Source organism: Coffea arabica, chromosome 4c (genome assembly GCF_036785885.1).
Source record: "Coffea arabica cultivar ET-39 chromosome 4c, Coffea Arabica ET-39 HiFi, whole genome shotgun sequence".
NCBI classification, from domain to species: domain Eukaryota; kingdom Viridiplantae; phylum Streptophyta; class Magnoliopsida; order Gentianales; family Rubiaceae; genus Coffea; species Coffea arabica.
Genome location: NC_092316.1, coordinates 42,425,946 through 42,447,939, shown reverse-complemented (window position 1 = coordinate 42,447,939; position 21,994 = coordinate 42,425,946). Strand labels below are relative to the sequence as shown.

At 34.5% G+C, this 21,994-nt stretch overlaps 1 protein-coding gene across 1 annotated transcript; it reads right to left on the bottom strand.

Moving 5' to 3' along the window:
- Nucleotides 1–1,022: 1,022 nt before the first annotated feature.
- Nucleotides 1,023–6,457, bottom strand: LOC113738723 (protein ANTAGONIST OF LIKE HETEROCHROMATIN PROTEIN 1-like). Its single transcript, XM_027265972.2, has 3 exons — nt 6,195–6,457; nt 2,510–2,905; nt 1,023–2,087 (listed from the first exon to the last, which is right to left on the bottom strand). Exons 2-3 carry the CDS (start codon nt 2,685–2,687, stop codon nt 1,054–1,056), a joined length of 1,212 nt encoding a protein of 403 aa, XP_027121773.1. The 5' UTR covers nt 2,688–2,905; nt 6,195–6,457; the 3' UTR covers nt 1,023–1,053.
- Nucleotides 6,458–21,994: the final 15,537 nt, after the last annotated feature.

The window sequence follows — 21,994 nt, the reverse complement described above, 5'->3', positions numbered from 1 at the left end:
TAGCTTGGCAGTAGAGTAGTAGCTTTTATCCTTGGTTCCTAAATCTTCCTACAATATTCCTCCTATTCTAGTAATTCCCAAAGCTAGGGATTAGTGGGTGACTTTCCTAGTTTCTAATCCCAGGACGACTCACCTAGTAACCTTGGCAATCATTTGAGCATTTTGTTGAATTGAACAAAATCGTGGAAGAACAGTTTATCTGACAATCATTTGATCCCCATCTACCATTATAAGTTTTTTCAAGCAAAAGTTGATATTCGAAACTTTCAAAAAACAACAGAATCCAATGACACGAACCACCTTAGGGCAGAACAACTGCATTTGATAAACCAACAACTAAAACAAGACTAGATGATGCAAGGTGTTCTTTTCAATCCAGGCCAATGGCGAATAGAGGACAGACGGAAGAATTTTTCACCTCCAAAAGTTTACTATATTTCCAACAAATTAAGTGAAAGCAAACCAAATCTTTTAGTTGCTTAGTGCATTTAACAAGTAACAATGCCTCCGGTGAGGAATTGCTAAAAGATACCATTTATTATGGTCTTTTTTTTTGCCAACAAACAATCCATTTGTTATGGTCGCAGATCTCATCATTTATCAATTCTAGTGCAATAGTCAAACAGAACAAGCCAAAGCAGCATTCTTTCGAATTATGAACTCCACTGACCTCGACAGATCAATTGGTAAAACAACGCCAGTTGTAAAGAAGGGACATAACCATTGTAGCTAAGCTACACAGAGTCATATGGTAAGCAGTTTAAAAAACCACTTTTTGAAACACAGGAGAAAGGTATCTCCTTGATTTTTATTCAAATTCGTTGGTCATAAACTGAAAGGGTCCGACACAAACGAATTAAATGGTTTCAATCAAGAACGATTATCCACAGAATGCAGTCAATATAAACAAATATATATATATATAATCACCACTACATTTTACACAGTAATGAAGATTCATTCGCGGGTTGCAACATAAGAATAGGTCAGATCAGCACATGGAACTTGGAATAGAAGAACAATTGGATAAATCAAGTGCATGAAGCCTTCATTTCAATGAAGCGAGTATTTAGCTAAGTTGTCCCTCAACAGCTGCCCTAAAGGGTCAACTTGTTTACATCTCTGGCCGGTATAACCTGAGTCATGATGACTGGACAATGCAACATCTGGATGCAAACTGTCTCCACAGTCAATAACTATATTATGAAGTAAACAACAGACTAAGACAATACTCGGCAATTTCCTCTTATCAGGTCTCCACATAACCTTGTTGAGAATTCTCCAACTGCCCTTGAGCACCGAGAATGCCTTTACAGCAACCGATCTTGTAGCCTCATGCATCTTATTGAAATTCAGCATGGCAGCTGAAAGGTCATCATCATCTTCATAGGGAGTTATAAGCCATGGAAGAAGAGGATAATCAACACCACCAACTATATACTCTCTGATATCAGCTCCTTCAGATAACCTTCTGATATCGCCATTCATCCGATCACCAGACTTGCAAAGTTCGTAAAATCCAGAAAACTTGAATAGCCTGGACACAGTCATTCCCCCTGGCCAACCTGTTACAATATCTAAAAATCTTTTCTCATGATCAACTATTCCCTGCAAGAACATACTGAAATTATTTTCTTGGTCACACCAATCATCCGACGTTTGAACGGCCGGAAGTGTCATCACAATGTGTGTCGCATCAATTGCGCCACAGCAGTTAGGTAAGCCAAAAGACAGTTCAAATTCAGACTTGATTTTCTCCATTCTACTGGAGCCAGGCCAACTAAGGTGGTGCTTGCCACGTTCTTCTAGTGCTTCAATGAACCTCCATGTCACCTGGGAAACAGTGGACTGGCCAACTCCGAAGGAAGCTCCAACAGAAACCTGGGATTCACCAGAAGCCAATCTTCTTAGAGCAATAGCAACTTGCTTCTCCACACTGAGAAGCCTTCCCTCAATATTGATGAGACCAGAAGGAGGCCTCGAGATAAGATCTTCTCTAACAAGTGAGCATATGTACTCAAAAGTCTTTTTTGATACGCGAAAAAAATATTTGAATCCTTCTTCTTCATCAGAAGGTACATTGGAATCTGAAAATTTGAGCCAAATCTCAGTCAGAACTGAATGAGCTGATCACTTAAGAGCTATCCCTATATGAAAACATAATATGCCCAGCTAATTCTAGCTTGCTTTAATGGTTTAACATCTAAAGGCTGTTCTTACCCCTTTGTTTTCTTTAACTGGTTCAATTTGACTTCTATCATATTTCGCCTAACAAAGAAAAACAAGCTGAACCAAGAAACACAAGGCATAAAAGAATTTCACTTCAAAATATGTTTAACACTTGGGCCTTGCAGAAGAATGGCCTACATAACACTCCAAAATCCAAAGTCTAGACAACTGTGGATTCAGGATGACCGAAATTGAGGACACTTTCAAGTGGGATCCTATGAAACAAGAATTTCTAAAACGAATTTTTTTTTTTTGAAAGAAATTAAAGAATAATGGATACCTGGGGTCGAAGAGTTCTTAGTCCAGAAAGAATTCCACCAATCAGAATCAATGGCGGCTCCATTTTCCAAAGGTACTGGTGGTCTTATACTCTTGGGCTTGCCCTTCTTCTTATTCTTGGTTTTCTTTAACTGTTTTGAATCATTCTTCTTTTTCTTGGATTTCTTAGGAGGGACCATCTTTCACAGCCACCAAAATTCTTCAACCTTAGCAGTTACTACTTACAAGTTAGTAGTAGGTGGGACAATTTCTGCGCTCTCCAGTTAAAGAAAAAATTTAACAGCCTTTAGAGCAATGCTTTGAAACTCGGACTGGCAAATGAATCAGATGAGTGGCCAGGTCATGGTTCAACCACGGTTCAACAGTTCTCTTTTTTCTTTTTAAAAATATTACGTACCTGCCAACAGGAGAACACATCACATGCCATACATATTCAAAATCTCCCAAAAAAATAGGAGATTTCCACAATATTTTAGGAATTGTAAAGCAGGACTCTTAAGATAAATAAATGCATCCTCATTCCTGAAAAAAGAATTCAAAAGTTCAAAGAAAAATCATCTGTAGCATACGAACTCCATTACAACCACACTAAAATCATAAGAATTTAAATTAAAATTCAAAATTCTAGAATCAGAACCAACATAAAAGTCAACCCAATTAGAATTCCAGACACTAGAACCAACAAACAAACATTCACATAAAAGTCCAGAATCCAGTTCAAAATATCCAAGCAACATCAATGAAGGCCTATCATCATCTTCATCATTAGGTAACTAGATAACTTAAAAAAACTCTTTCCAAGTCTTCATCCTCATCTGATACCAGCAAATCAAACACAAACTCCTGAAGCAAGTTCACCAAGATATTCATCATTTAAACCAACTCCAGAAAAGGCAAAAGTTAAGTGAAACCAAATAATTAAAAGATAAAAACAACTTTAAATTTAAGTTAAGTGAGATCATTTTCTCCTTCCAGTAGATTCCAATAAGATTGGGCAGACATCCCAATAATCAACTCCTGAAGTCCAGAGCCAAACTCTAAGTTGTATGTAAGAAGAAATTGACTAGAAGAAGCCAATACACCATTAAATATGGATATCAACATCCTTCTTTACATTATGAATTTAGGAAAAGTTGTTTCATAATCAATTGTTTCTTGATTAGTAATCTCTATAAGTTGAAACATTAAAAAACCAAGGAAAATTGTCTTGTCACAAACTATATTTTGAAACTTGGATTGGGTAATGACTCGGTCGAGCTCAGGGGTAAAGGGTCAATGGGTTCGACCATGGTCAGACTGGTATAAGAACCGAGTGAAGTCATCATGATGTCATAAATATATATTAAATATATATAACATTAAATATCATAAATAGTACATGCACTTTGGTGTTTTCCTTTTTTGTATACATTCCCTACGCATATGAACCAACTTTGAAAACTCAAACACATATGAGCCAACCAATAACTTCACAAATGAGGAAAAACAACCTCCAAATCCATTCAATCTAGCAAACTAAACTAAATAGAAATCTAATACATATTAAAATCTTATGACAATGAAAAAATAATTAAAAATGACATCTCTTTACTTCACTTCCAATGTTCCACAGGCAATATTGCTGTCATTATGTATATTCATCAACTCCCTTACTTTGAAACACTATAATATCTTGTTTCAAGCTTAATTTTCGATGCAGCAACATAATCTGAATTGGGTTGGACTAGTAAGAGCACGAAAGGAAAAATCACAACTAGCGTTGAACTAGTGTAGTAACGTCATGCATTTATCATTTATAATAAAACATATAAAAGATAGATTAAAACAAATAAACACATAGGATCACATAGAGCATATAGCACGTAGGCATGATATTTAAATGCAAAATCCTAAAGAAAGTTGATAAAACACATAAACACATAAGACACGTAAACACACAAAATCCATTGATTATATTGGGGGTCTAACTACAATCTAAAATGAAAAAATATAACAAAATTAATTTATCTATCGTATCTATTATATTGGTTTACCTAATTACAATTTTTTGTAAAAGAAAGAAACGAAAAAAGAAAAAGAAAATATTATCTTTCTATTACATCTTGAGGTATCTAAGTACATCCCAAATAATTATAAAAATTAACTAAAAATAAATAAAAATTGAATAGAAATTTAAAATAAACAAATAAAAGAAAACATATAAATACATGTAAACATATAGGAGCACAAAAGATCATGTAATTAAAATCCAAAAGATAATAAAAGATACCTCCCATTTGAAGTGGTGACTAAATGAGGTAAGGTTACCATGTGTATATTCAAAATCGACAAAAGGGTCATGGCACCAAGTTAATTGGAAATATAAAAAAATGTACTAAATTCACATTATTATGTTTAAAAATGTAAATAAACTCAAAACACTCAAAAATTACATTTTAAATGCATGCAAGAGAAGCATAATTAATAATTAAAGGAAGGGACAATTATAATTGAGAAATCCTAAAACTACTAGGGACTAAATTGTAAAAATAAAAACATTTGGGTCAAAATAGAATTTTAAAAAACTAGAGGGTCAAAATTAAATAAAGATAAAGTTTATGAGCTAAAATACAATTAACTAAGGGTTGAAATAAAAGAAATCTAAAATTTTTATATTACAATAAAATTACTCAAAAGATTAGGGGCCAATTGAAAAAATCGTTTCTAATTTAAGAAGAATGCAAACAAAACAAATTTGGACTACTTGATATTTTGGCCACACAATTTTGGCCCAAGAGAAAAGTGAAGATTGCTAGTTAAAAAACACGAAAGAACCTAACTAAACCTCCTAGAAACCCAACTAAGAAATGTATTGGGTTTAACCATTCCAAACTTAGGTGAAAACTCAAACGAAAAAAAAAATCAAGCCCATGCGAATTAAAGAAACAAGCCCAAGCCCACTCTTTTTTTTTCCTTTCCTCTTTTTTTCTTTTATTTCTCTCTTTTTTTTTTTTTTCTTTCTTCTTCTTTTTCTTCTTCCTCACCTCCGGCTAGACCAAGCTTCTTGCCGACAATCATAGCGGCCGCTGGCAGCGGCGCCGCCATCGGACCACCGCTTGCTTCCGCTCGCAAAAATTCACCAAATTACACCTCGTCACTCAATTTTTCGTGTAGAATTCATTTCCGGACTTGATTTTTGACAAAAATGCACGAAAAGGGGTCAAATGATGAATTTACAGTCGGGTTTTGTTTTTCTAAAACTCAACTAAACCATAACAAAAATCCATGGAAAATATAGCAAAACGACCCTTACGAAATCTACAACACAACTGCAAATTCAATTTAACAAGAAACAGTACAAAAAATGATGAATTAACGCAAAACAGTCCCTAACTTTAAAAAACCTATTTCTTGCTTTTTAGGCTAAAAAAAACTCGAAATTTTTCATAAAATTTTTTTTTCCAGGCCATGAACTAGTTAATGTCATCTAATTTAACAAAAATATATGCACAAAATTCATTTCTTCAACTTAGTTTCCATTGAGGCATTTTTTCAAACATATGGAGGGCATACACAAAAACCATTATCTATTCCCCATCCTTGCTCATGACGCATCCCAAATTTCAACAATACACTAACAACCAACAAAACAAGAGAAAATTAAGCAACAAAGCATTGATTTAATATGATTAAAAGCAAGAAAATACCTCGATGAAAGAGGTGGTCCCTTGGTTAAAAATTTTTGATGAAACTGCTATATCGTCTAACCGCTTGCTCTTTTTTTTTTTTTTTTTTTTGTGTTTGATTTGTGGATAAATGTGTGTAGAGAGAGAGAGAGTTTTTTTTTTTTGGCATGCGACTTGTAAGATTGAGAGAGATCCAAGAGTTAACGATTTAGTTTACTTTGGAGCCTAGACATTAGTATTTCAATTGATACATCACCTTATTAAGATATTAGAGGCTAGTATGTTATGTGAAAGTTAAGTAACGAAGGGCTTAAAAGATTACCATTAATTACAATTGAAGAGACAAGATACAGAGACACTAATTTTATACATTTGAACCAATACATATAGTTGTGCATGTACAATACACAATTAATCGGATGGTGTTATTGAGACGTATCCATCACTTTAGTTGAAATTAAATTTGCATATTTGATTCTATAGATAGTATTTGTCTATATAATGTATTGCTTTTGTATGTGTTAGCTATTTTCGTAGAAAATTCCCATAATTTACCCAACAACGGATTCTTTCTGTGCCTGTATAATTAATTACAAGTAATTCTAAGTTAGAACTAAAATAGTAAAAAATATATACTGACAAAACTGTGAACAAGGACTGCTTGAACGCATCCGATCGCATGTGCATCGATGGATGGAACAACCAAGTGTTTTGAAAGGAAAAAGGGTTGTCATTATGCTTATTGAGTAAATATTAACAAAGACATTTATGAATTGATATACAATCTTTTCAAAAAACAGACATTTAAAATACACGAATATATATATATATATATATATAGAGAGAGAGAGAGAGAGAGAGAGAGAGAGAGGATATATATATTATTAGCAGACCACCTATCTCTACCAATCCCATAATTATTATTAGAGTTGATTAATAAATCTGGCGATTGTAACATATATGGAAGAGAATTGTAGCGATTTATCTTATTATCAAAAGTTTTGAATTTTTTTTTAAATTTTCAAATCATTACATTTGTTAAATTACATGTATGTTATTATTTTAAAAGGATGTTTAACTTGTCATTAGTGCAAACTTCTGTGATATAAATCAACTCATGCCGAATGATTTCTGCCATCTCGTTAATGAAATTTATTTTTTGTTAAAAAATAAATGCAAAACCTTTAAAAAAACTAAAAGTAATAAGTCAACAAAGAAAAGAAGCTAACAATTATCCCTTACAAACCACATACCAATAAATATTTGGGAAAAAAGTCCCAATGACCCTCCAACTTTTGTCCAAATGAACTTTTAGCCCTTCAATAATTAGAAGTAAACATTTTGCCCCCAATCTACTAAAAGTGCCAAATGTACGTCCTTCTGTCAATTCTAGCAGTTAAGAATGATAAAAAACAACATCATGTGTAATCATGAGGAATTAATAGGGCATTCTCATCCACCCATGAGAATTCATCGAGTGAAAGGCCGTAAAAAAAACCTAATTGAAGGAGTATTTTACAGCGCCTTTTCTTTACTTCAAACATGGAAGAAATTTACTTCCCGTGTCTAAATCTCTTGGACAAGAAAATCGAACAATGTTCAAGATCAACAAGCATCATTATATCCCTTTTCCCCTTTCTATTATTTTAGTTGTTTATTACCCCATTCACCTTTGCTTTCTTGCTCCCTCTTCCTCCATTAAGCCTCATCATATCTCTTTAGGTCTAAATGTAAGGATCGAAAACAATCAAGTAAAAGAGATAAGCAGTGTAAAGATCACAAATGTAACAATAAATAAATAAAAAAGAAAGAATTGCAAACCAATTAACTACCCAACTCCTCTTGAGTTTGTAGATTAATTCAAATAAACTTCTTCAAGTTGATGAATTACAATCATTCTTGCGTACAAAGGAAGGTTCACATCCTCCTTGCCCCGAACACCACTCGGTCAAGTCAGGAAGTTTTACTATCCCTCAGGATAACCCTCACAGAGCTACACTCAGGAAATATTCACTCACAAATGAAAAGCTTACAATGAATCTCACACCACTAAAACTACAAATCTTCTTTGAAGAGTATTTTCTCACTAAAATTACTCTAGATCTTTTGTATTTTCAATGTGCAAAAGTTGTTTGATGTATCTGACCAACCACTATTTATATAGGACTCAAAAAGTGCCTTATTAATGCTTCCAACAGATAGAAAGTAGCTGAAGAGTCAACTAGCCATTGGAGTATCGGACGTCCGGTACTCCTGTTTTTTGCTTCTGATAACAGGCAGTAAGTTTGAGAAATTTTCTTCAATTCTATCGGACGTCCGGTGGAGACATATTCAGCGTCCGATGGTTTCGTCGACTTCGAAGGATCCTATCGGACGTCCGAAGCATGCGTCCGAAGTTGTGCAATGATTATCAGATGTCCGGTATTGTCATCACTAGCGTCTGACAGCTTTCAGCAACCTTTGTCTTCTTTCAATTGTACTTGTTCATAGAATCGAATAACTTCATAACTGAAAGTATATCTTGAAGAAAATTAGTATTATCCATTGTTTTGTAAACATCAAAAGTTAGAGACCAAGATCAACATTCTCCCCCTTTTTGATGATGACAAAACAATAGATGGAAAAAAGAAAAAGATTGAGCAAATGAGCATAAGCTCCCCCTTACTCATTGCATTCAAACTTATAATCTCAGAATAACTCCCCATAACACATAGCATCCATTTCTCCCCCTTTTTGTCATCATAAGATGAGAGTAAAAACCAGTTGCCAAAATCCAACAACAATAACAGAGAATCCAATATTTCAAATAAAAACAGAGAAATGACAGAAATCACCAACATATCACAGCAAATCATCATGAGATCAGCATTAATCTTTTTTCTCCCTTTTTGACATCATACAAATTCAGTAAAAAATCAAGGAAAACTCATATCAAAACATCAGAAATATCAAAAGAGAATTACAAAAAAATATTATGAACAAAAATCTCATCAATCTTACCAATATCTCCTACTTGTTAGACTTAGTATCATGTCTAACTATCCACATGCATTTCATGCCTTTTTTCATATTCTTTCTCACATAGTAATCACTTTTTATGTGATCTTTTTGACAACAGAAATTACACATAATCAAGGAGTTATTTATATGAACAGGTTTAATAAATTTTACTTGTCTTTTCTTATAAATAGCAAATTCGTTGGAATTAGAATTCAAACTATTCTTTTGAAAACAGACTTGTTTCTTGTGTTTAAGCAACTCATTTAAACCATCCATTCTTCTTTTCAAATCACCTTGTTCCTTTTTGAACAATTCACAAAACTTTGTTTTTAGTGTAAAGCAGTCTCACTCTTTTTGAAGTAATCATTTTCAGCTTTCAACTTTTTGTTTTGTTGAAAAAGATTTGCGTTGTCTTAAAGAAAAAAACTAATTTTATGTTTTAATTTCTTGTTTCTAACATAAGATTCTTTCAAACTATCATGCAATTTTATAATGAAAGATTCAAAATCATCATCAGTTTCATCATTACTTTCAAATTGAGAGTTAGAAGATGTTACTTCATCATCTCTAATGACCATAAAAACCAATTGAACAGATTTTTCTTCCTCTTCAATTTCACTATCGGATTTGCATTCATTCCATGTGAATTGAAAGTTGTTGAATCTTGGTTTTCTTTCACATTTTCTCTTCTTTATTGGACACTCACTCACGTAGTGTCCAAATTGGCCACATTTATAGCATTTGTCATTTTACTTTTTTTTGGTCTCATATCTTCCTTTGTTTTTTGTACTGTTGAATTTATTAGAATCTGAATTACTAGTCCTCCTCTTCTGAATCTCCTTTTGTTGAGTATTCTTTTGAAGTCTCGTGTGATGAGTGCAATATCACTATCATCACCTTCCATGTCATCTTCACTTACGGAGGCTGTATCATCTTCATCTTATGAAACCTTCAGAGCAATATTCTTTCTCACTTTTGTGTCTTCTTCTTCCTGCACCTTGGACTTGAGTTTTAGCTCATAAGAAGTTAGTGAATTAATGAGAGATTCAATAGGCAAGGTATTTAGATCTTTGACTTCTTCAATGGCAGTTACTTTACTCTCCCAATCATTCGAAAAAGCATTCCGAATTTTTCTGTTTTTCTCACCTAGAGAGTATTCCTTTCCAGCACCTCCAAATCCTTAATAAGGTCGCTGAATCTACAGTACATCTCATCAATATTTTCATGAGATTTCATCTTAAAAGATTCATACTTTGTAACTAGAATGGACTTTTTTTGTTCTCTAACATTCTCACTACCTTCATGAATTTCTCTCAATTTATCCCAAATTTTCTTAGCTGACTTGCAGCCTTTGACTCTAATAGATTCATTTGAGTCTAAAGCATAATATAACACATTCATGGCTTTTGCATTTAAAGTGAGATGAGTTTTATCTATAGCAGTCAGTTCACTTCTTGTTTTTGGTCTAGATCTATGAGTATTTTCATCTATAAGAGAGGCATCATATGGACTTTCACTAATAATAAATCACAATTCAATATCAATAGATTACAAAAAGATAATCATTCTTTCTTTCCAACTCACATAATTTGACCCATGAAACATAGGTGGTCTAATGACAGAATATCCTTCAAAAAACATGGCATTATTGGTTGTCATTTTTACTCCCAAGCCGATTGAACTTAATCTCTAGGAGACCAAGTTTTGATACCAATTGTAAGAATCGAAGACAACCAAGTGAAAGAGATAAGCAGTGTAAAGATCACAAATGTAACAATAAATAAATAAAAAGGAAAAAATTGCAAACCAATTAACTACCCAACTCCTCTTGAGCTTGTAGATTAATTCAAATAAGCTTCTTCAAGTTAATGAATTACGATCACTCTTGCGCACAAAGAAAGGTTCACCTCCTCCTTGTTCCGAATACCACTCGGTCAAGTCAGGAAGTTTTACTATCCCTCAAGATAACCCTCACAGAGCTACACTCATGAAGTATTCACTCACAAATGAAAGTTTACAATGAATCTCACACCACTAAGACTACAAATCTTCTTTGAAAAGTATTTTCTCACTAAAATTACTCTAGATCTTTTGTATCTTCAGTGTGCAAAAGTTATTTGATGTATCTGACCAACCACTATTTATATAGGACCAAGAAAGTGCCTTATTAATACTTCCAACGAATAGAAAGTAGTTGAAGAGTCAACTAGCCGTTTGGAGTATCAGACATCCGGTACTCCTGTTTTTTGCGTCCGATAGCAGGCAGTAAGTTTGAGAAATTTTCTTCAATTCTATCGGACGTCCGGTGGAAACATATTCAGCGTCCGATGGTTTCGTCGATTTCGAAGGATCCTATCGGACGTCCGAAGCATGCCTCCGAAGTTGTGAAATGATTATCGGATATCCGGTACTGTCATCACAAGCGTCCGACAGCTTTCAGCAACCTTTGTTTTCTTTCAATTGCACTTGTTCATGAAATTAAATAACTTCATAACTGAAAGTATATTTTGAAGAAATATTAGTATTATCCATTGTTTTGTAAACGTCAAAAGTTAGGGGCCAAGGTCAACACTAAACCATAAAAAATAAATAAATTGTCAAACAAAGGATTTGTTTTTTTCTTTTTTTTTTGTGTTTCTTTCTAGGTACAAAGCTACAAGTTTGGCATTTGAGCAACAAAGAAGGTATCTTTCTTGGAATTTCATATCCATTGGATAGAAAGAATTGTTCTTGATCCAAAAAGAGAAGTGGGTTTTTCTGGGTTTTCAATCTTTTAATGTTATAAGCTTGAAATATTTGTTTAGGAAGTATAAAAAATGGCTTGTTATTTGAAGACTCATTTGTGTTTTTGGTTCAAGTGATACCCTTCGTAATCCTAAAGCCAAGGGGTCTTTAGTGGTTTTGTCATCTGTTGGGACGCTCCAGTTTTCAGATTTAAGATTAAAAGATTTCATAAGGAAACGAATGGATTAAATTCAACCTATTGGGATGTCAAAGCTTCAGCTACTTTTTATTATAGGGTATGAATCATGTTCTTGACCATTTTTAAATTTTTTTTACTTTAAATATTTATATGTGGCTTCAAAGTTACATAGCTCAAATTTTGATGAATATATTTAGGTACAAGCATCAATTAGTGTTTGCAAAGCTTTGAGATTGTGAGAGAAGACTCTTAAGGCCAACATGATTGAGATCCATTCTGCACAAGAACTTGTGGATTCATTGATAAATGCTGGTGATAGATTGGTTATAGTTGACTTTTATTCCCCTGGTTGTGGAGGTTGCAATGCGTTGCATCCCATCTTTGTGGACTGCAATGGAGAGGGTCTTTCTTTGCTATGGTTAGACCATCTTCCATGGAGTAAAGAGGTTGGCTGCCTTTTACTCCATATATATTGTCGAGTTAATGAGGCAAGAATGCCCTTGCTAATTTCTCATGAAACGCACGTGATGATGTTTTCCATCGTTCTTAACTGTTGGAACTGACAAAAGGACCAACATTTGGCACTTTTTGATAAATTGGAGGCCAAAAGTTTACTTTTAATTATTGAAGGGCCAAAAGTCCTCTAGGACAAAAGTTCGAGGGTCATTGGGACTTTTTCCCTAAATATTTCGGCTCTTATCAAACTGGGCTATAGTTAAAAGGCTCCACGTCTACTTGACACAACCCTAGAGCTAAACTCTAAATTCTAGTAATCGTTATTAAACAACCACACCATGTAAAGCGGGACCATCCTGAAAATCGTGTCAACAAGAGGATACTACTCAGAGATGTTGCGCTTTTTGACAAGGAAGTAACCTGGCCTATTACTTTTTAGATGATGTTTAGTTTTTGGGGGTGTTCATTAGTCGGTAATCAGGAAATTTGATAAAAAAATTTCAATAATTTGGCAATCAATTTTTTAATATCAATATTTGATTACCATCCAACTTTTAGTTATTAAATTGGATCGGAGAACTCGTAATTCGGTAATATCCAAAATCTGAAATGTCAATAGTGAGTTAAAATATTTTATTTTTCTCTAAAAAATTATTGTAACAAAATAATATCCTATATATTTTGCCAAACAAATTCAATTAACTTAACTCAAATAAACATGATATACAAAAAAAAAAGGTTCGTAATCCTAAGTCACAACTCATGATCTCAATTCTTAAATAACATTGAAATAAACAAGAAGTCCAAATTTAATCATCAAGCAAAACTCCAACATGTCAACTTCCATCAAAATTTGACTTCCAAGAAAAATGTTAAAGTGAATTTTTTATTGAACATTATGTTTCAATTTTTTTAATTCCATTTTACCAAAATAAAAAATCTGATCTATATTGGATTGGCTAGTTTTTAAGTTTTTTTTTTGAAATATGAACACCACCAATTATTTTGGGGACCTGTCAAGTTGTAAAGTGGATCTTCCCTAGTTGAATTTGAAGTCCCTACAACAATGTTTTAAAGTTTGAATTGGATTAGCACATTTGATTGGTGGGATTGCGAATTGGCAATGTCTCTTATCTAGTTCATATCTATAGTTGACCAGTCACCAAAATCAGTCAAGACTGATTAAGACCGTTGAAATCATAATACTCAGTTTGAATCGTGAATTACAATTTTTCAATTTTCTCATATTAAATTGCAATAGGAATCAAAGTTTTTCAAACACTAAAGACTAATCTAGTAAGCTGACATTTGTTGTTCTCTCTCAGTTCTCCCTTTCTTATTCTCTTTTCTCTCTAGCTCTCCTCCATACCTTTTTTATTTTCTAGATTTATTCTCCCGCTTGTCCCTAGACTTGCAACCTCAATTCTCTACTACTACTCTATCAAAAGATACCATAAACTCAAGGTTTAAAATGCCCCGGTTAATTATCTTTATTTTTCCTTCTTTTTTTACCTTATACCAATTTTTCCTTTCATTTGTACACTTCCTTGTTTTTTCACTCTTTTTAAAGTTTATTTCTTTATGCTAAGCTGCTGATTTTTTTTCCTTTTTTCATGATTTTTTTTTTGTTTTTGCTAAGCTATCATTTTTTCCTTTAATGCTTAAAAAAATAAACTAGTTGATTTTATTTAATAAAATTGGCTTTGATTGTATTGGGTTTGGAAAATATTTGTGACCCGTGTTTTCAAACTCAAACCGAACCAAATTGATCCATTTGCCTGATTAAATTGAGAATTAGTCAAGCATTCGGTCGAAACTTTCCTAAAAACTCAGTAGGCAAAAATTCAGGGAAAATTTGCCAATATAGTCCCTAAATATTTTTACTAATGTCAATTTAGTCCCTTAAAGTTTTTTTATATGCAATTAGTCCTCAAAGTAAAAATATATACGCCAATTAAGGACCTGTGTTGCGGCGCTGCTCCCAAACAAGTCTTTTATTCGAATAGACGGCTGTCCATTCAGGGGCTTTTTGGGTAGTTCACGCCAAGATCATTTTAATGCTTCGATAGAAAATAAAAACACGATTAAAAGGTAGAAATTAGCAAAGCGTATGAAAGAAAGAGTGTGTGAAACCAAATTAGGGCTTTTTGTTGCTGTTTGAAATCTGCATTAGTGGACATGAATTAGATGATGAAAAATGATCTGAATGACATGGAATTGCCAAGGATAGAACAATTGGGTGAACAAAAGAATACAAAGGATAATACCAGTGAAATGGCAGTGGGAAAGTATGGTAAGTCCAATTACTTTTACTTAAAGTGAACTGTTGTCATGATTTGGTTACATAATCTATTGATTCTTTACTTATTGTGAATCATTTTTTGATTTTATGCACCATGTCCATTTCATGGGTAAGGAAGGACCAGGGATTTGGGTGGTTGAATGTGGGGTATGATATGGGATAATATTGCTTTTTTCGATTTTTCTTTAACTTATATGGTCCCTTTGTTGGCAAAATTGCATAATGTTATTGCTTTCATGCTATTGGAAATAGGGACAGAATAAAGTTTGAGCACATGGAGAATAATTAATAAATTTTTTTTGTCTTTTTCTGGAAAAAAAATAAAAACAAGACACGGATTGGATTATTTTACCCTAAAAATATTTCATGGTGGGGCATATTTTGGACCACCAAAAGAAAAGTATGTAGAGGATAGTATGGAATCATTTGAGGGTGTCCTTACAACTCGAGTGAGTTTGAATAGTCTTTCTTCCTTCTGTAATTGGCTTAGATATGAAGGCATTGTGAACTTGTATTATAGAGTTTTAGGTAGAGAGGATAAATTTAAATTTTGCAAAATAGATAGGGAAGATGATATTGCAGATATGGTTGCTATAAGGAGCCAAATTGGTGATGTTGGACTATATTTGATACAAGAATTCCATATTAGATTCTTGGATAGTAAATTAGGCAAGTGTAATGTTAGTACGGGTGAGTCTAGTGTATCAAAAGAAAATTGTTGCTATGTTGACATAATCTTCAATGACTGCACTACTTTTGAAGATACTATAGTACCAGTTGAAGTTATTGAGGAAAAAGATGCCTGCAAGGTTGATGATGATGCAGAATTAGAATCTATCGATGTTGAAAATTTTCATGATAGTGATTATGACTTTAGCAAAGACGAATACGATGTGATTTTTTAGAAAGTTGTAGCTAGTGCTAAAAAAGAGTTAAAATTGATTAGAAAATGGGAGAAACACTACCTGGTGGAGAGACTTGAGGCAGTAGAAACAATGCCACAAAACCAGCTCATGATGCAGTAGAAAGAATAGCAGCATGCAAACAATAAAGTATCAAAGATGGAGCTGATGATGATTTGAATCTATATAATGGAGATGTCATTCTAGTGCATGAACAATCAGCCTCAATCAACACTCATGAGCTAAATAGCTGCTATGAGTCTTCAGATGAGGAAGCCAAAATATGTCAGGTTTAGGCCTAAATTGACATGGCAGACCCAAGGGTTATTGTTCAATGATAAACAAATCTTCAAGAGAACTATTGATTACTATGGTGTGAAATGGGGAAAAGTATTTTGATGGAAAATGATTGATATTAGAAGAATGAGGGCCAATTGCAAGGCATCAAATTGCAACTGGTTCATTTATATTTCTAAAGAGGTGGATATTGATGCATTTGTCATACGAACCATGGGATCACCTTGTCATTGTGGTAGGACATTTTATTACAAACGGGCCAATTGAAGTTTTTTAAGTAGAGATTAGATGGAATTCCTTAGGCTAAACAAGAGGGTGACAGTTGCACAGTTCAAGGAAAAAGTTCACCTTGAACTCAATGTCAACATCACCAAGGACCAGGCAAGCAAGACTTTCATGAAGGCCAAGTTGTTGATTCATGGTATTTACAAAAACCAATACATAAAACTATGGAACTATTGTAAAGAGCTGCTTACATGTAATCCCGGGACAATAGTGCATATGGAGACCTCTATTGATGAAATTAGTGGTAAGGAGAGATTTCTAAGATTGTACATATGTTTTTTGAAGTATTGAAAAGATGTTTCAAAACTAGTTGTAGACGTTGATTGGGGTGGATGGTTGTCACTTGAGGGGTCCAGACCCCGGAATATTGTTAATAGCAATTGGTATCGATGCAAATTATTGCTTCTATCCTGTTACTTATGCCATAGTAGAGGTCGAAAAATAAAAGTTCGTGGAAGGGGTTCATAGAATTCTTAAAGTATGACTTGTCAATTTATGAACAGAAGAGTTGGACCTTCATTAGTGATAGGCAAAAGGTAATATTTTGTTGCTTATGCTTGCTGGTTTTTTTTTATTTTCTATTTCAATGAATCAACTTTTGCTTATTGGTCTACACTTGCAGGGTTTAGGATCTATCATTCAATAAGCGATTCCAAGAGTAGAGCATAGACATTGTGTATGACACCTACACAATAACATGAAAAAGTTTCACCCCGTACAATCAATAAAGGATAGATTTTGGGCGTGTGCATGGTCATCTTATATGAAGAGATTTGAAAATGAAATGGAAGTTTTAAGAGAGTATGATGGCAATGCTCACAAGTAGCTGCTAGACAACACAAATCCAGCACGCTGGTCAAGATCACACTTTAGAGAAGCAGCAAAGTGTGATATTCTATTGAATAACTTGTGTGAGAACTTTAATTCAGTCATCCTAGAGGCTCGAGAAAAACCAATTCTTGGTATGCTCGAGATCATTAGAGTTTATCTTATGAAAAGATTAAGGACAAAAAGAGAATGGATAAAGAAACGGAATAATGACATTTACCTAAAAATTCAGAACAAGTTGGAAAACGCCAAAATCGAGTATGCTGCCAATATTGCTCGACAGTTGGATGACTAGAGATTTGAAGTATAATACATCTATGGTGGAACCTATGTGGTGGACCTAGACAAGTGTACGTGCACTTGTAGAAGGTGGGAACTCACAAGCTTGCCTTGTTGTCATGTCGCTCCATGCATTTCACTTGTATCTGGCAAACCAAAGGACTATGTGCACAAGTGTTATTCAAGAGAGGCATATTTGGTTGCATATGAGCCCGTTATTGCTTCAATAAGTGGCCCAAATGCGTGGAAAGTCTCGGCGAAGAAACCTATACTGCCACCTAAGAAAATGAGACTTCCTTAAAGGCTTAAGAAAGCAAGGAGGAAACCAGAAGAGCCTCGAAAAGGTAGTAATAGAGTTATAAAGCTATCAAGAGCAGGAGTCACTCTACTAAGTTGCTTTAAAATACCATGACAAAGGACACACTAAAAGAAAATGCCCACGGCTAGGGCTGCAAACAAATCGAGCCGCGCACGAGCGGCTCGAGTCAAGCTCGATCAATATCGAGCCCGAGCTCAAAATATTAAGCTCGGCTCACGAGCTCGAGTATATATATATATATATATAATATTTTTTACTTTTTTATTTTAAGTATATATATATTTTTATTTTAAGTATATATATATTTTTATTTTCTTATTTTAATAGTAAAATTACATATATATCTTTAATATTTTATTATTTATTAAGAAAAAAATATTATTTTATTTATTTTTTTTAAAATAAAATAATTATTTTTTATTTTTTTCTAACTCGAGCTCGACTCGAATTGATTCGAGTTCGAGCTTTAAATTGCCGGCTCATCGAACTCGAGCTCGAGTTCGAGCTTGGTAAAATTTAGTCGAGACTCGACTCGATTAGGCCAAAACTCGACTCGACTCGGCTCGTTTGTAGCTCTATTCACGGCTTATACCACAAGAGCAGTTAATTGCACATGGTAGCAGTAGGGAGCCATCTTTCAACACTAACAGGTGTAGCAATTGTTAAAAGTTGGGTCATAATAGAAGAACTTTATGAGGACCCGTAAAACCCTAATATTTTTCCTAGGGTTTATTACCCCTTAATTGCATGTTTTCTGCATTTTCTGGCTTAGGAATATTTTTCTGGTGAATTTTATGAGTAATTATAGTTTTTAGATAATTTTCCTAGTATTGGAGAATTTTTAGAAAATTAAGAATATATATTGGACGTGGGACCCACTAGTGCGAAAAGTTCGGAAAAATTCGGCCAATAAGGTTAAGTTTCGGATACTGTGTAAAATTTATCGGGTGTTAAGAGATAAGTAGAGTGTGTGAAATGATTGATGTGAGAGAGAAAAAGAAGTGATAAGATTGCATTAATGAGGTGACAAGTGTCACCCTCTTATTGGTTTTACTTTAAGATTTACTATTCACTATTTTGACTTTTGACCAAATTGAGTAAATATCTTGAAAAATTGTTCAAAAATCACCATTTTCTTCTCCTCCATGGCCGGTTCTTCCTTGAGCCAAGAAGAAAGAAATTCTTCAACTTTCTAGCTTCCATTTCACTCAATCTTCCAAAACCAACCACATAAATTAGATTCTACTCCATAAAATCTATCCATTGGGTGCTAGTGAGTGGTCTAGTGAAGTTTGTTTGAAGGTCTAAGGTGGCCAACATCTCTACATCTCTTGTTCTTAGGTAAGTGATGTTTGACTACTCCCTTACACTTAATGATGGTTATGTTATGCTTAGAAGTGGCTTGAGTGATGGAATATGTGATTTATTTCTTGATTTGAAGTGATTTGGTGAAGTTTTCCATTTTATGATGAATTTTCTGGTTTAATATGAATGGGATGTTGTGGCCTTGTATGATGAATGGTAATGGTTTAAAATGACTCTAGTAGGTGTGAATTGTTGATAAATGCAATCAATTTTGGATTTGGATGGAAAATGGAAAGTTAGGGTTCATAATCCCCTAATTCTTTCCGGTTTTAGATCATAGGGTTATAGGCCGAATTGGACTTTTCTCAAAACATGAAAGTTGTAGGTATTGATGTGTTTGAGGTGCCTGTAAAATTTCAGGTCATTTGGATTAGTGTAGAGTGAGTTATGTCGGAATTACTGTAGCTGTTCTGCTTTGCTCAGAATGTGAAAACTGCGCTTGTAATCGTTTGTTTTGACTGGAATTGGTTTGGATTTTGAAGTTGGTGTCTTCTGATGAAATGTAGCTGGATGTCTTAGATAACATATGCCTTTGGAATTTCGGCATTTGGACCTGTATAGACTGAGTTGTGTTCATTACAGCATAGTGCGATTTGGGAACCTGCAATTACGGTTCAGGTAATGGTATTCTGCATTTTTGGCTAGTTGTGCTAGGATTTGGACTGAGTGGCCTTCTACATTGTTGTAGCCCTGTTCCATATCTTCGAAACGGTGGGTCTTACACCCCCATCCGATAATCATAGTGAAATTGACGCCATTACCGCAAAATAAGGGCAAAACAGTTTTTCTATTCGGGGCCAAGACTAATGCTATTTCTAATTTCTGGTTTGCTATCATGCTTATTTATGCATATGAGACCCTATTGGGGTTGTGTTCAGCATTGTTTTATGACTCGTTATCGAGTCTCATGGTATTTGCTTGCTTGTTCTAGGAGGAAACGGTGGTGCACGACGTTCGTTTAACGACGGTGCATGAAACATCATTTTCTCACTTGGTGAGTATACTACTCACTTAATTGTTACTATGTGGCTTTGCTAAATGTATATGTGATGCCTTGAAGGCTTACTTGGACATTGGAATTGATTAAGGTGAGGGTGTACTTGACCGCCCTCACCCCTTTTGATAGTATCACTGATTAGCTACCGTTTTACTGCATTACTGAACCTGATATATTGGTTGGTGAATTCCATTTCATGGAAACTGCTTTGGTGTCATTTGGACGAATGTCCAACGGCCTTACTGTATTACTGAGCTCAACCCCGTTTGGTAGTCAATTGGATCGAGCCGGCGAGGGCTTGGTCGTGAAAATTGTCATGCCACGGGGACTGTACTGAGGAACCTTGTAGTAATGAGACTCTTGGTTCCGGTATACTCGAGTATTACCAAAAGCTACTGAATTGGAGTGCGGGCCCGGTTGCGGAATGTTGGGTGGAAGGAATGGAAGTAAAGAGTTGTCTACGGTTGGTTATTTCTGTACATTGACGGAGGGTCAATGAGGTTGGATCAAGAATATAAGCGAGGAAACGGGCTCTTGAGAGCCGTCCGTATCCTTTCACTGATTTGATTTACTTCTTATTTGCATACTTGAACTGAACGGTTATGCTTATGTGATCTTAGCTGCTATGGTGGTTGTATTCTCACTGGGCATATAGCTCATTCCGTGTCATTTGTTTTCCTTACAGGAAAATGAAACTTTTGGAAAAGATTGTGATAGTTGGATGACAAGTTAAGCTCTTGTACATGTATTTTTGAATAGCTTCTTGAGGGTAAAAACCCTAAGTGTTTTGTTTCCACCAATGTTTGGTGTGTAAATGGCTTTTGGTACATGTATGAACTAGACGAATATCTTGGTTTGCCGTTTGGCTTGTAAATGTTGATTTCCAATGTATAGATATGCTTGGCCGTGGTTTGGATAAATTTCGGCTTCGATTTTTCATTTTTTTTTTATTTTGTGATTTTGACTTGTTTGCGCGCAATGGTAAGTTCCGGAACGTAATAGATCGACGTAAACTGAACCGTTAGTCCTGGCGAGAGTTGGGCAGGCAGTCCGCTAACCCCTTTGGTTCGCCTTAGGGGAAGGTGGGGCTGTCACAAACTTGCCCAAAAATCCATAACAGCAAGAAAATTTGTGCAGTTGCAAATGGGTTAAATACTTCAACAGCTGGTTTATTATTCCTAGCAAACTCCTACACTATTTTGAGTAATATTAAGTACATTTTGTTGATGTTTTCTCTTTTTATAGAGGGGCCAGAACCTGAGGTGTCTAATGCACAACCAGCTATTGAAAAACAACCAAAAGCTCATGAACATCATGCTTGGCAAGGCTATACAGTTGAAAAACAAGCTGCTGGAGATGAAGAATATAGTTGCTACATACCTAAATGACAACTTACATGTTAATTGTATCTATATTGCCACTAATTTTTTTTCTTGTAGATTGATGTGCAACAGACTGAAATTCTACAACCTGCTGAAACAATAGAGCTTACACCTTCAGCTCCTAGTCAAGTTCTTGAACAAAAGACAGCGACTATAAAAAGCACATTTTGTTGAGCTCTAGGACATAATAGGAAAACATGTCCCTCACATTAAGCACAATCTTGGAGAATACGGAAGGCATCTATGGATGCTTATGGTCCATATGTTGAGTCAGTTGGAAAAAATAGAGGATAAAGCAGAGGGTGAGTTTAAGAGATGAAAAATGGCTTCTACTTTGCATGGTTTCTTTATGATAGCACTTATACTTGCATGCTTATATAAGCACATAGGCTCATAGATGAACCAGATGAGGAGAACGAACCCAAAACTAAAGACCATCTAGTTGGTTATGAGTAATATCAAGTAGCTACAATAGCTCACACCCAA

Coding starts and splice junctions, on each gene's coding strand:
- LOC113738723 (XM_027265972.2), bottom strand. CDS start 2,687: ATGGTCCCTCCTAAGAAATCCAAGAAAAAGAAGAATGATTCAAAACAG. Junction 2,088..2,509: donor TAAGAACTCTTCGACCCCAG/GTATCCATTATT, acceptor TCAAATTTTCAG/ATTCCAATGTACCTTCTGAT.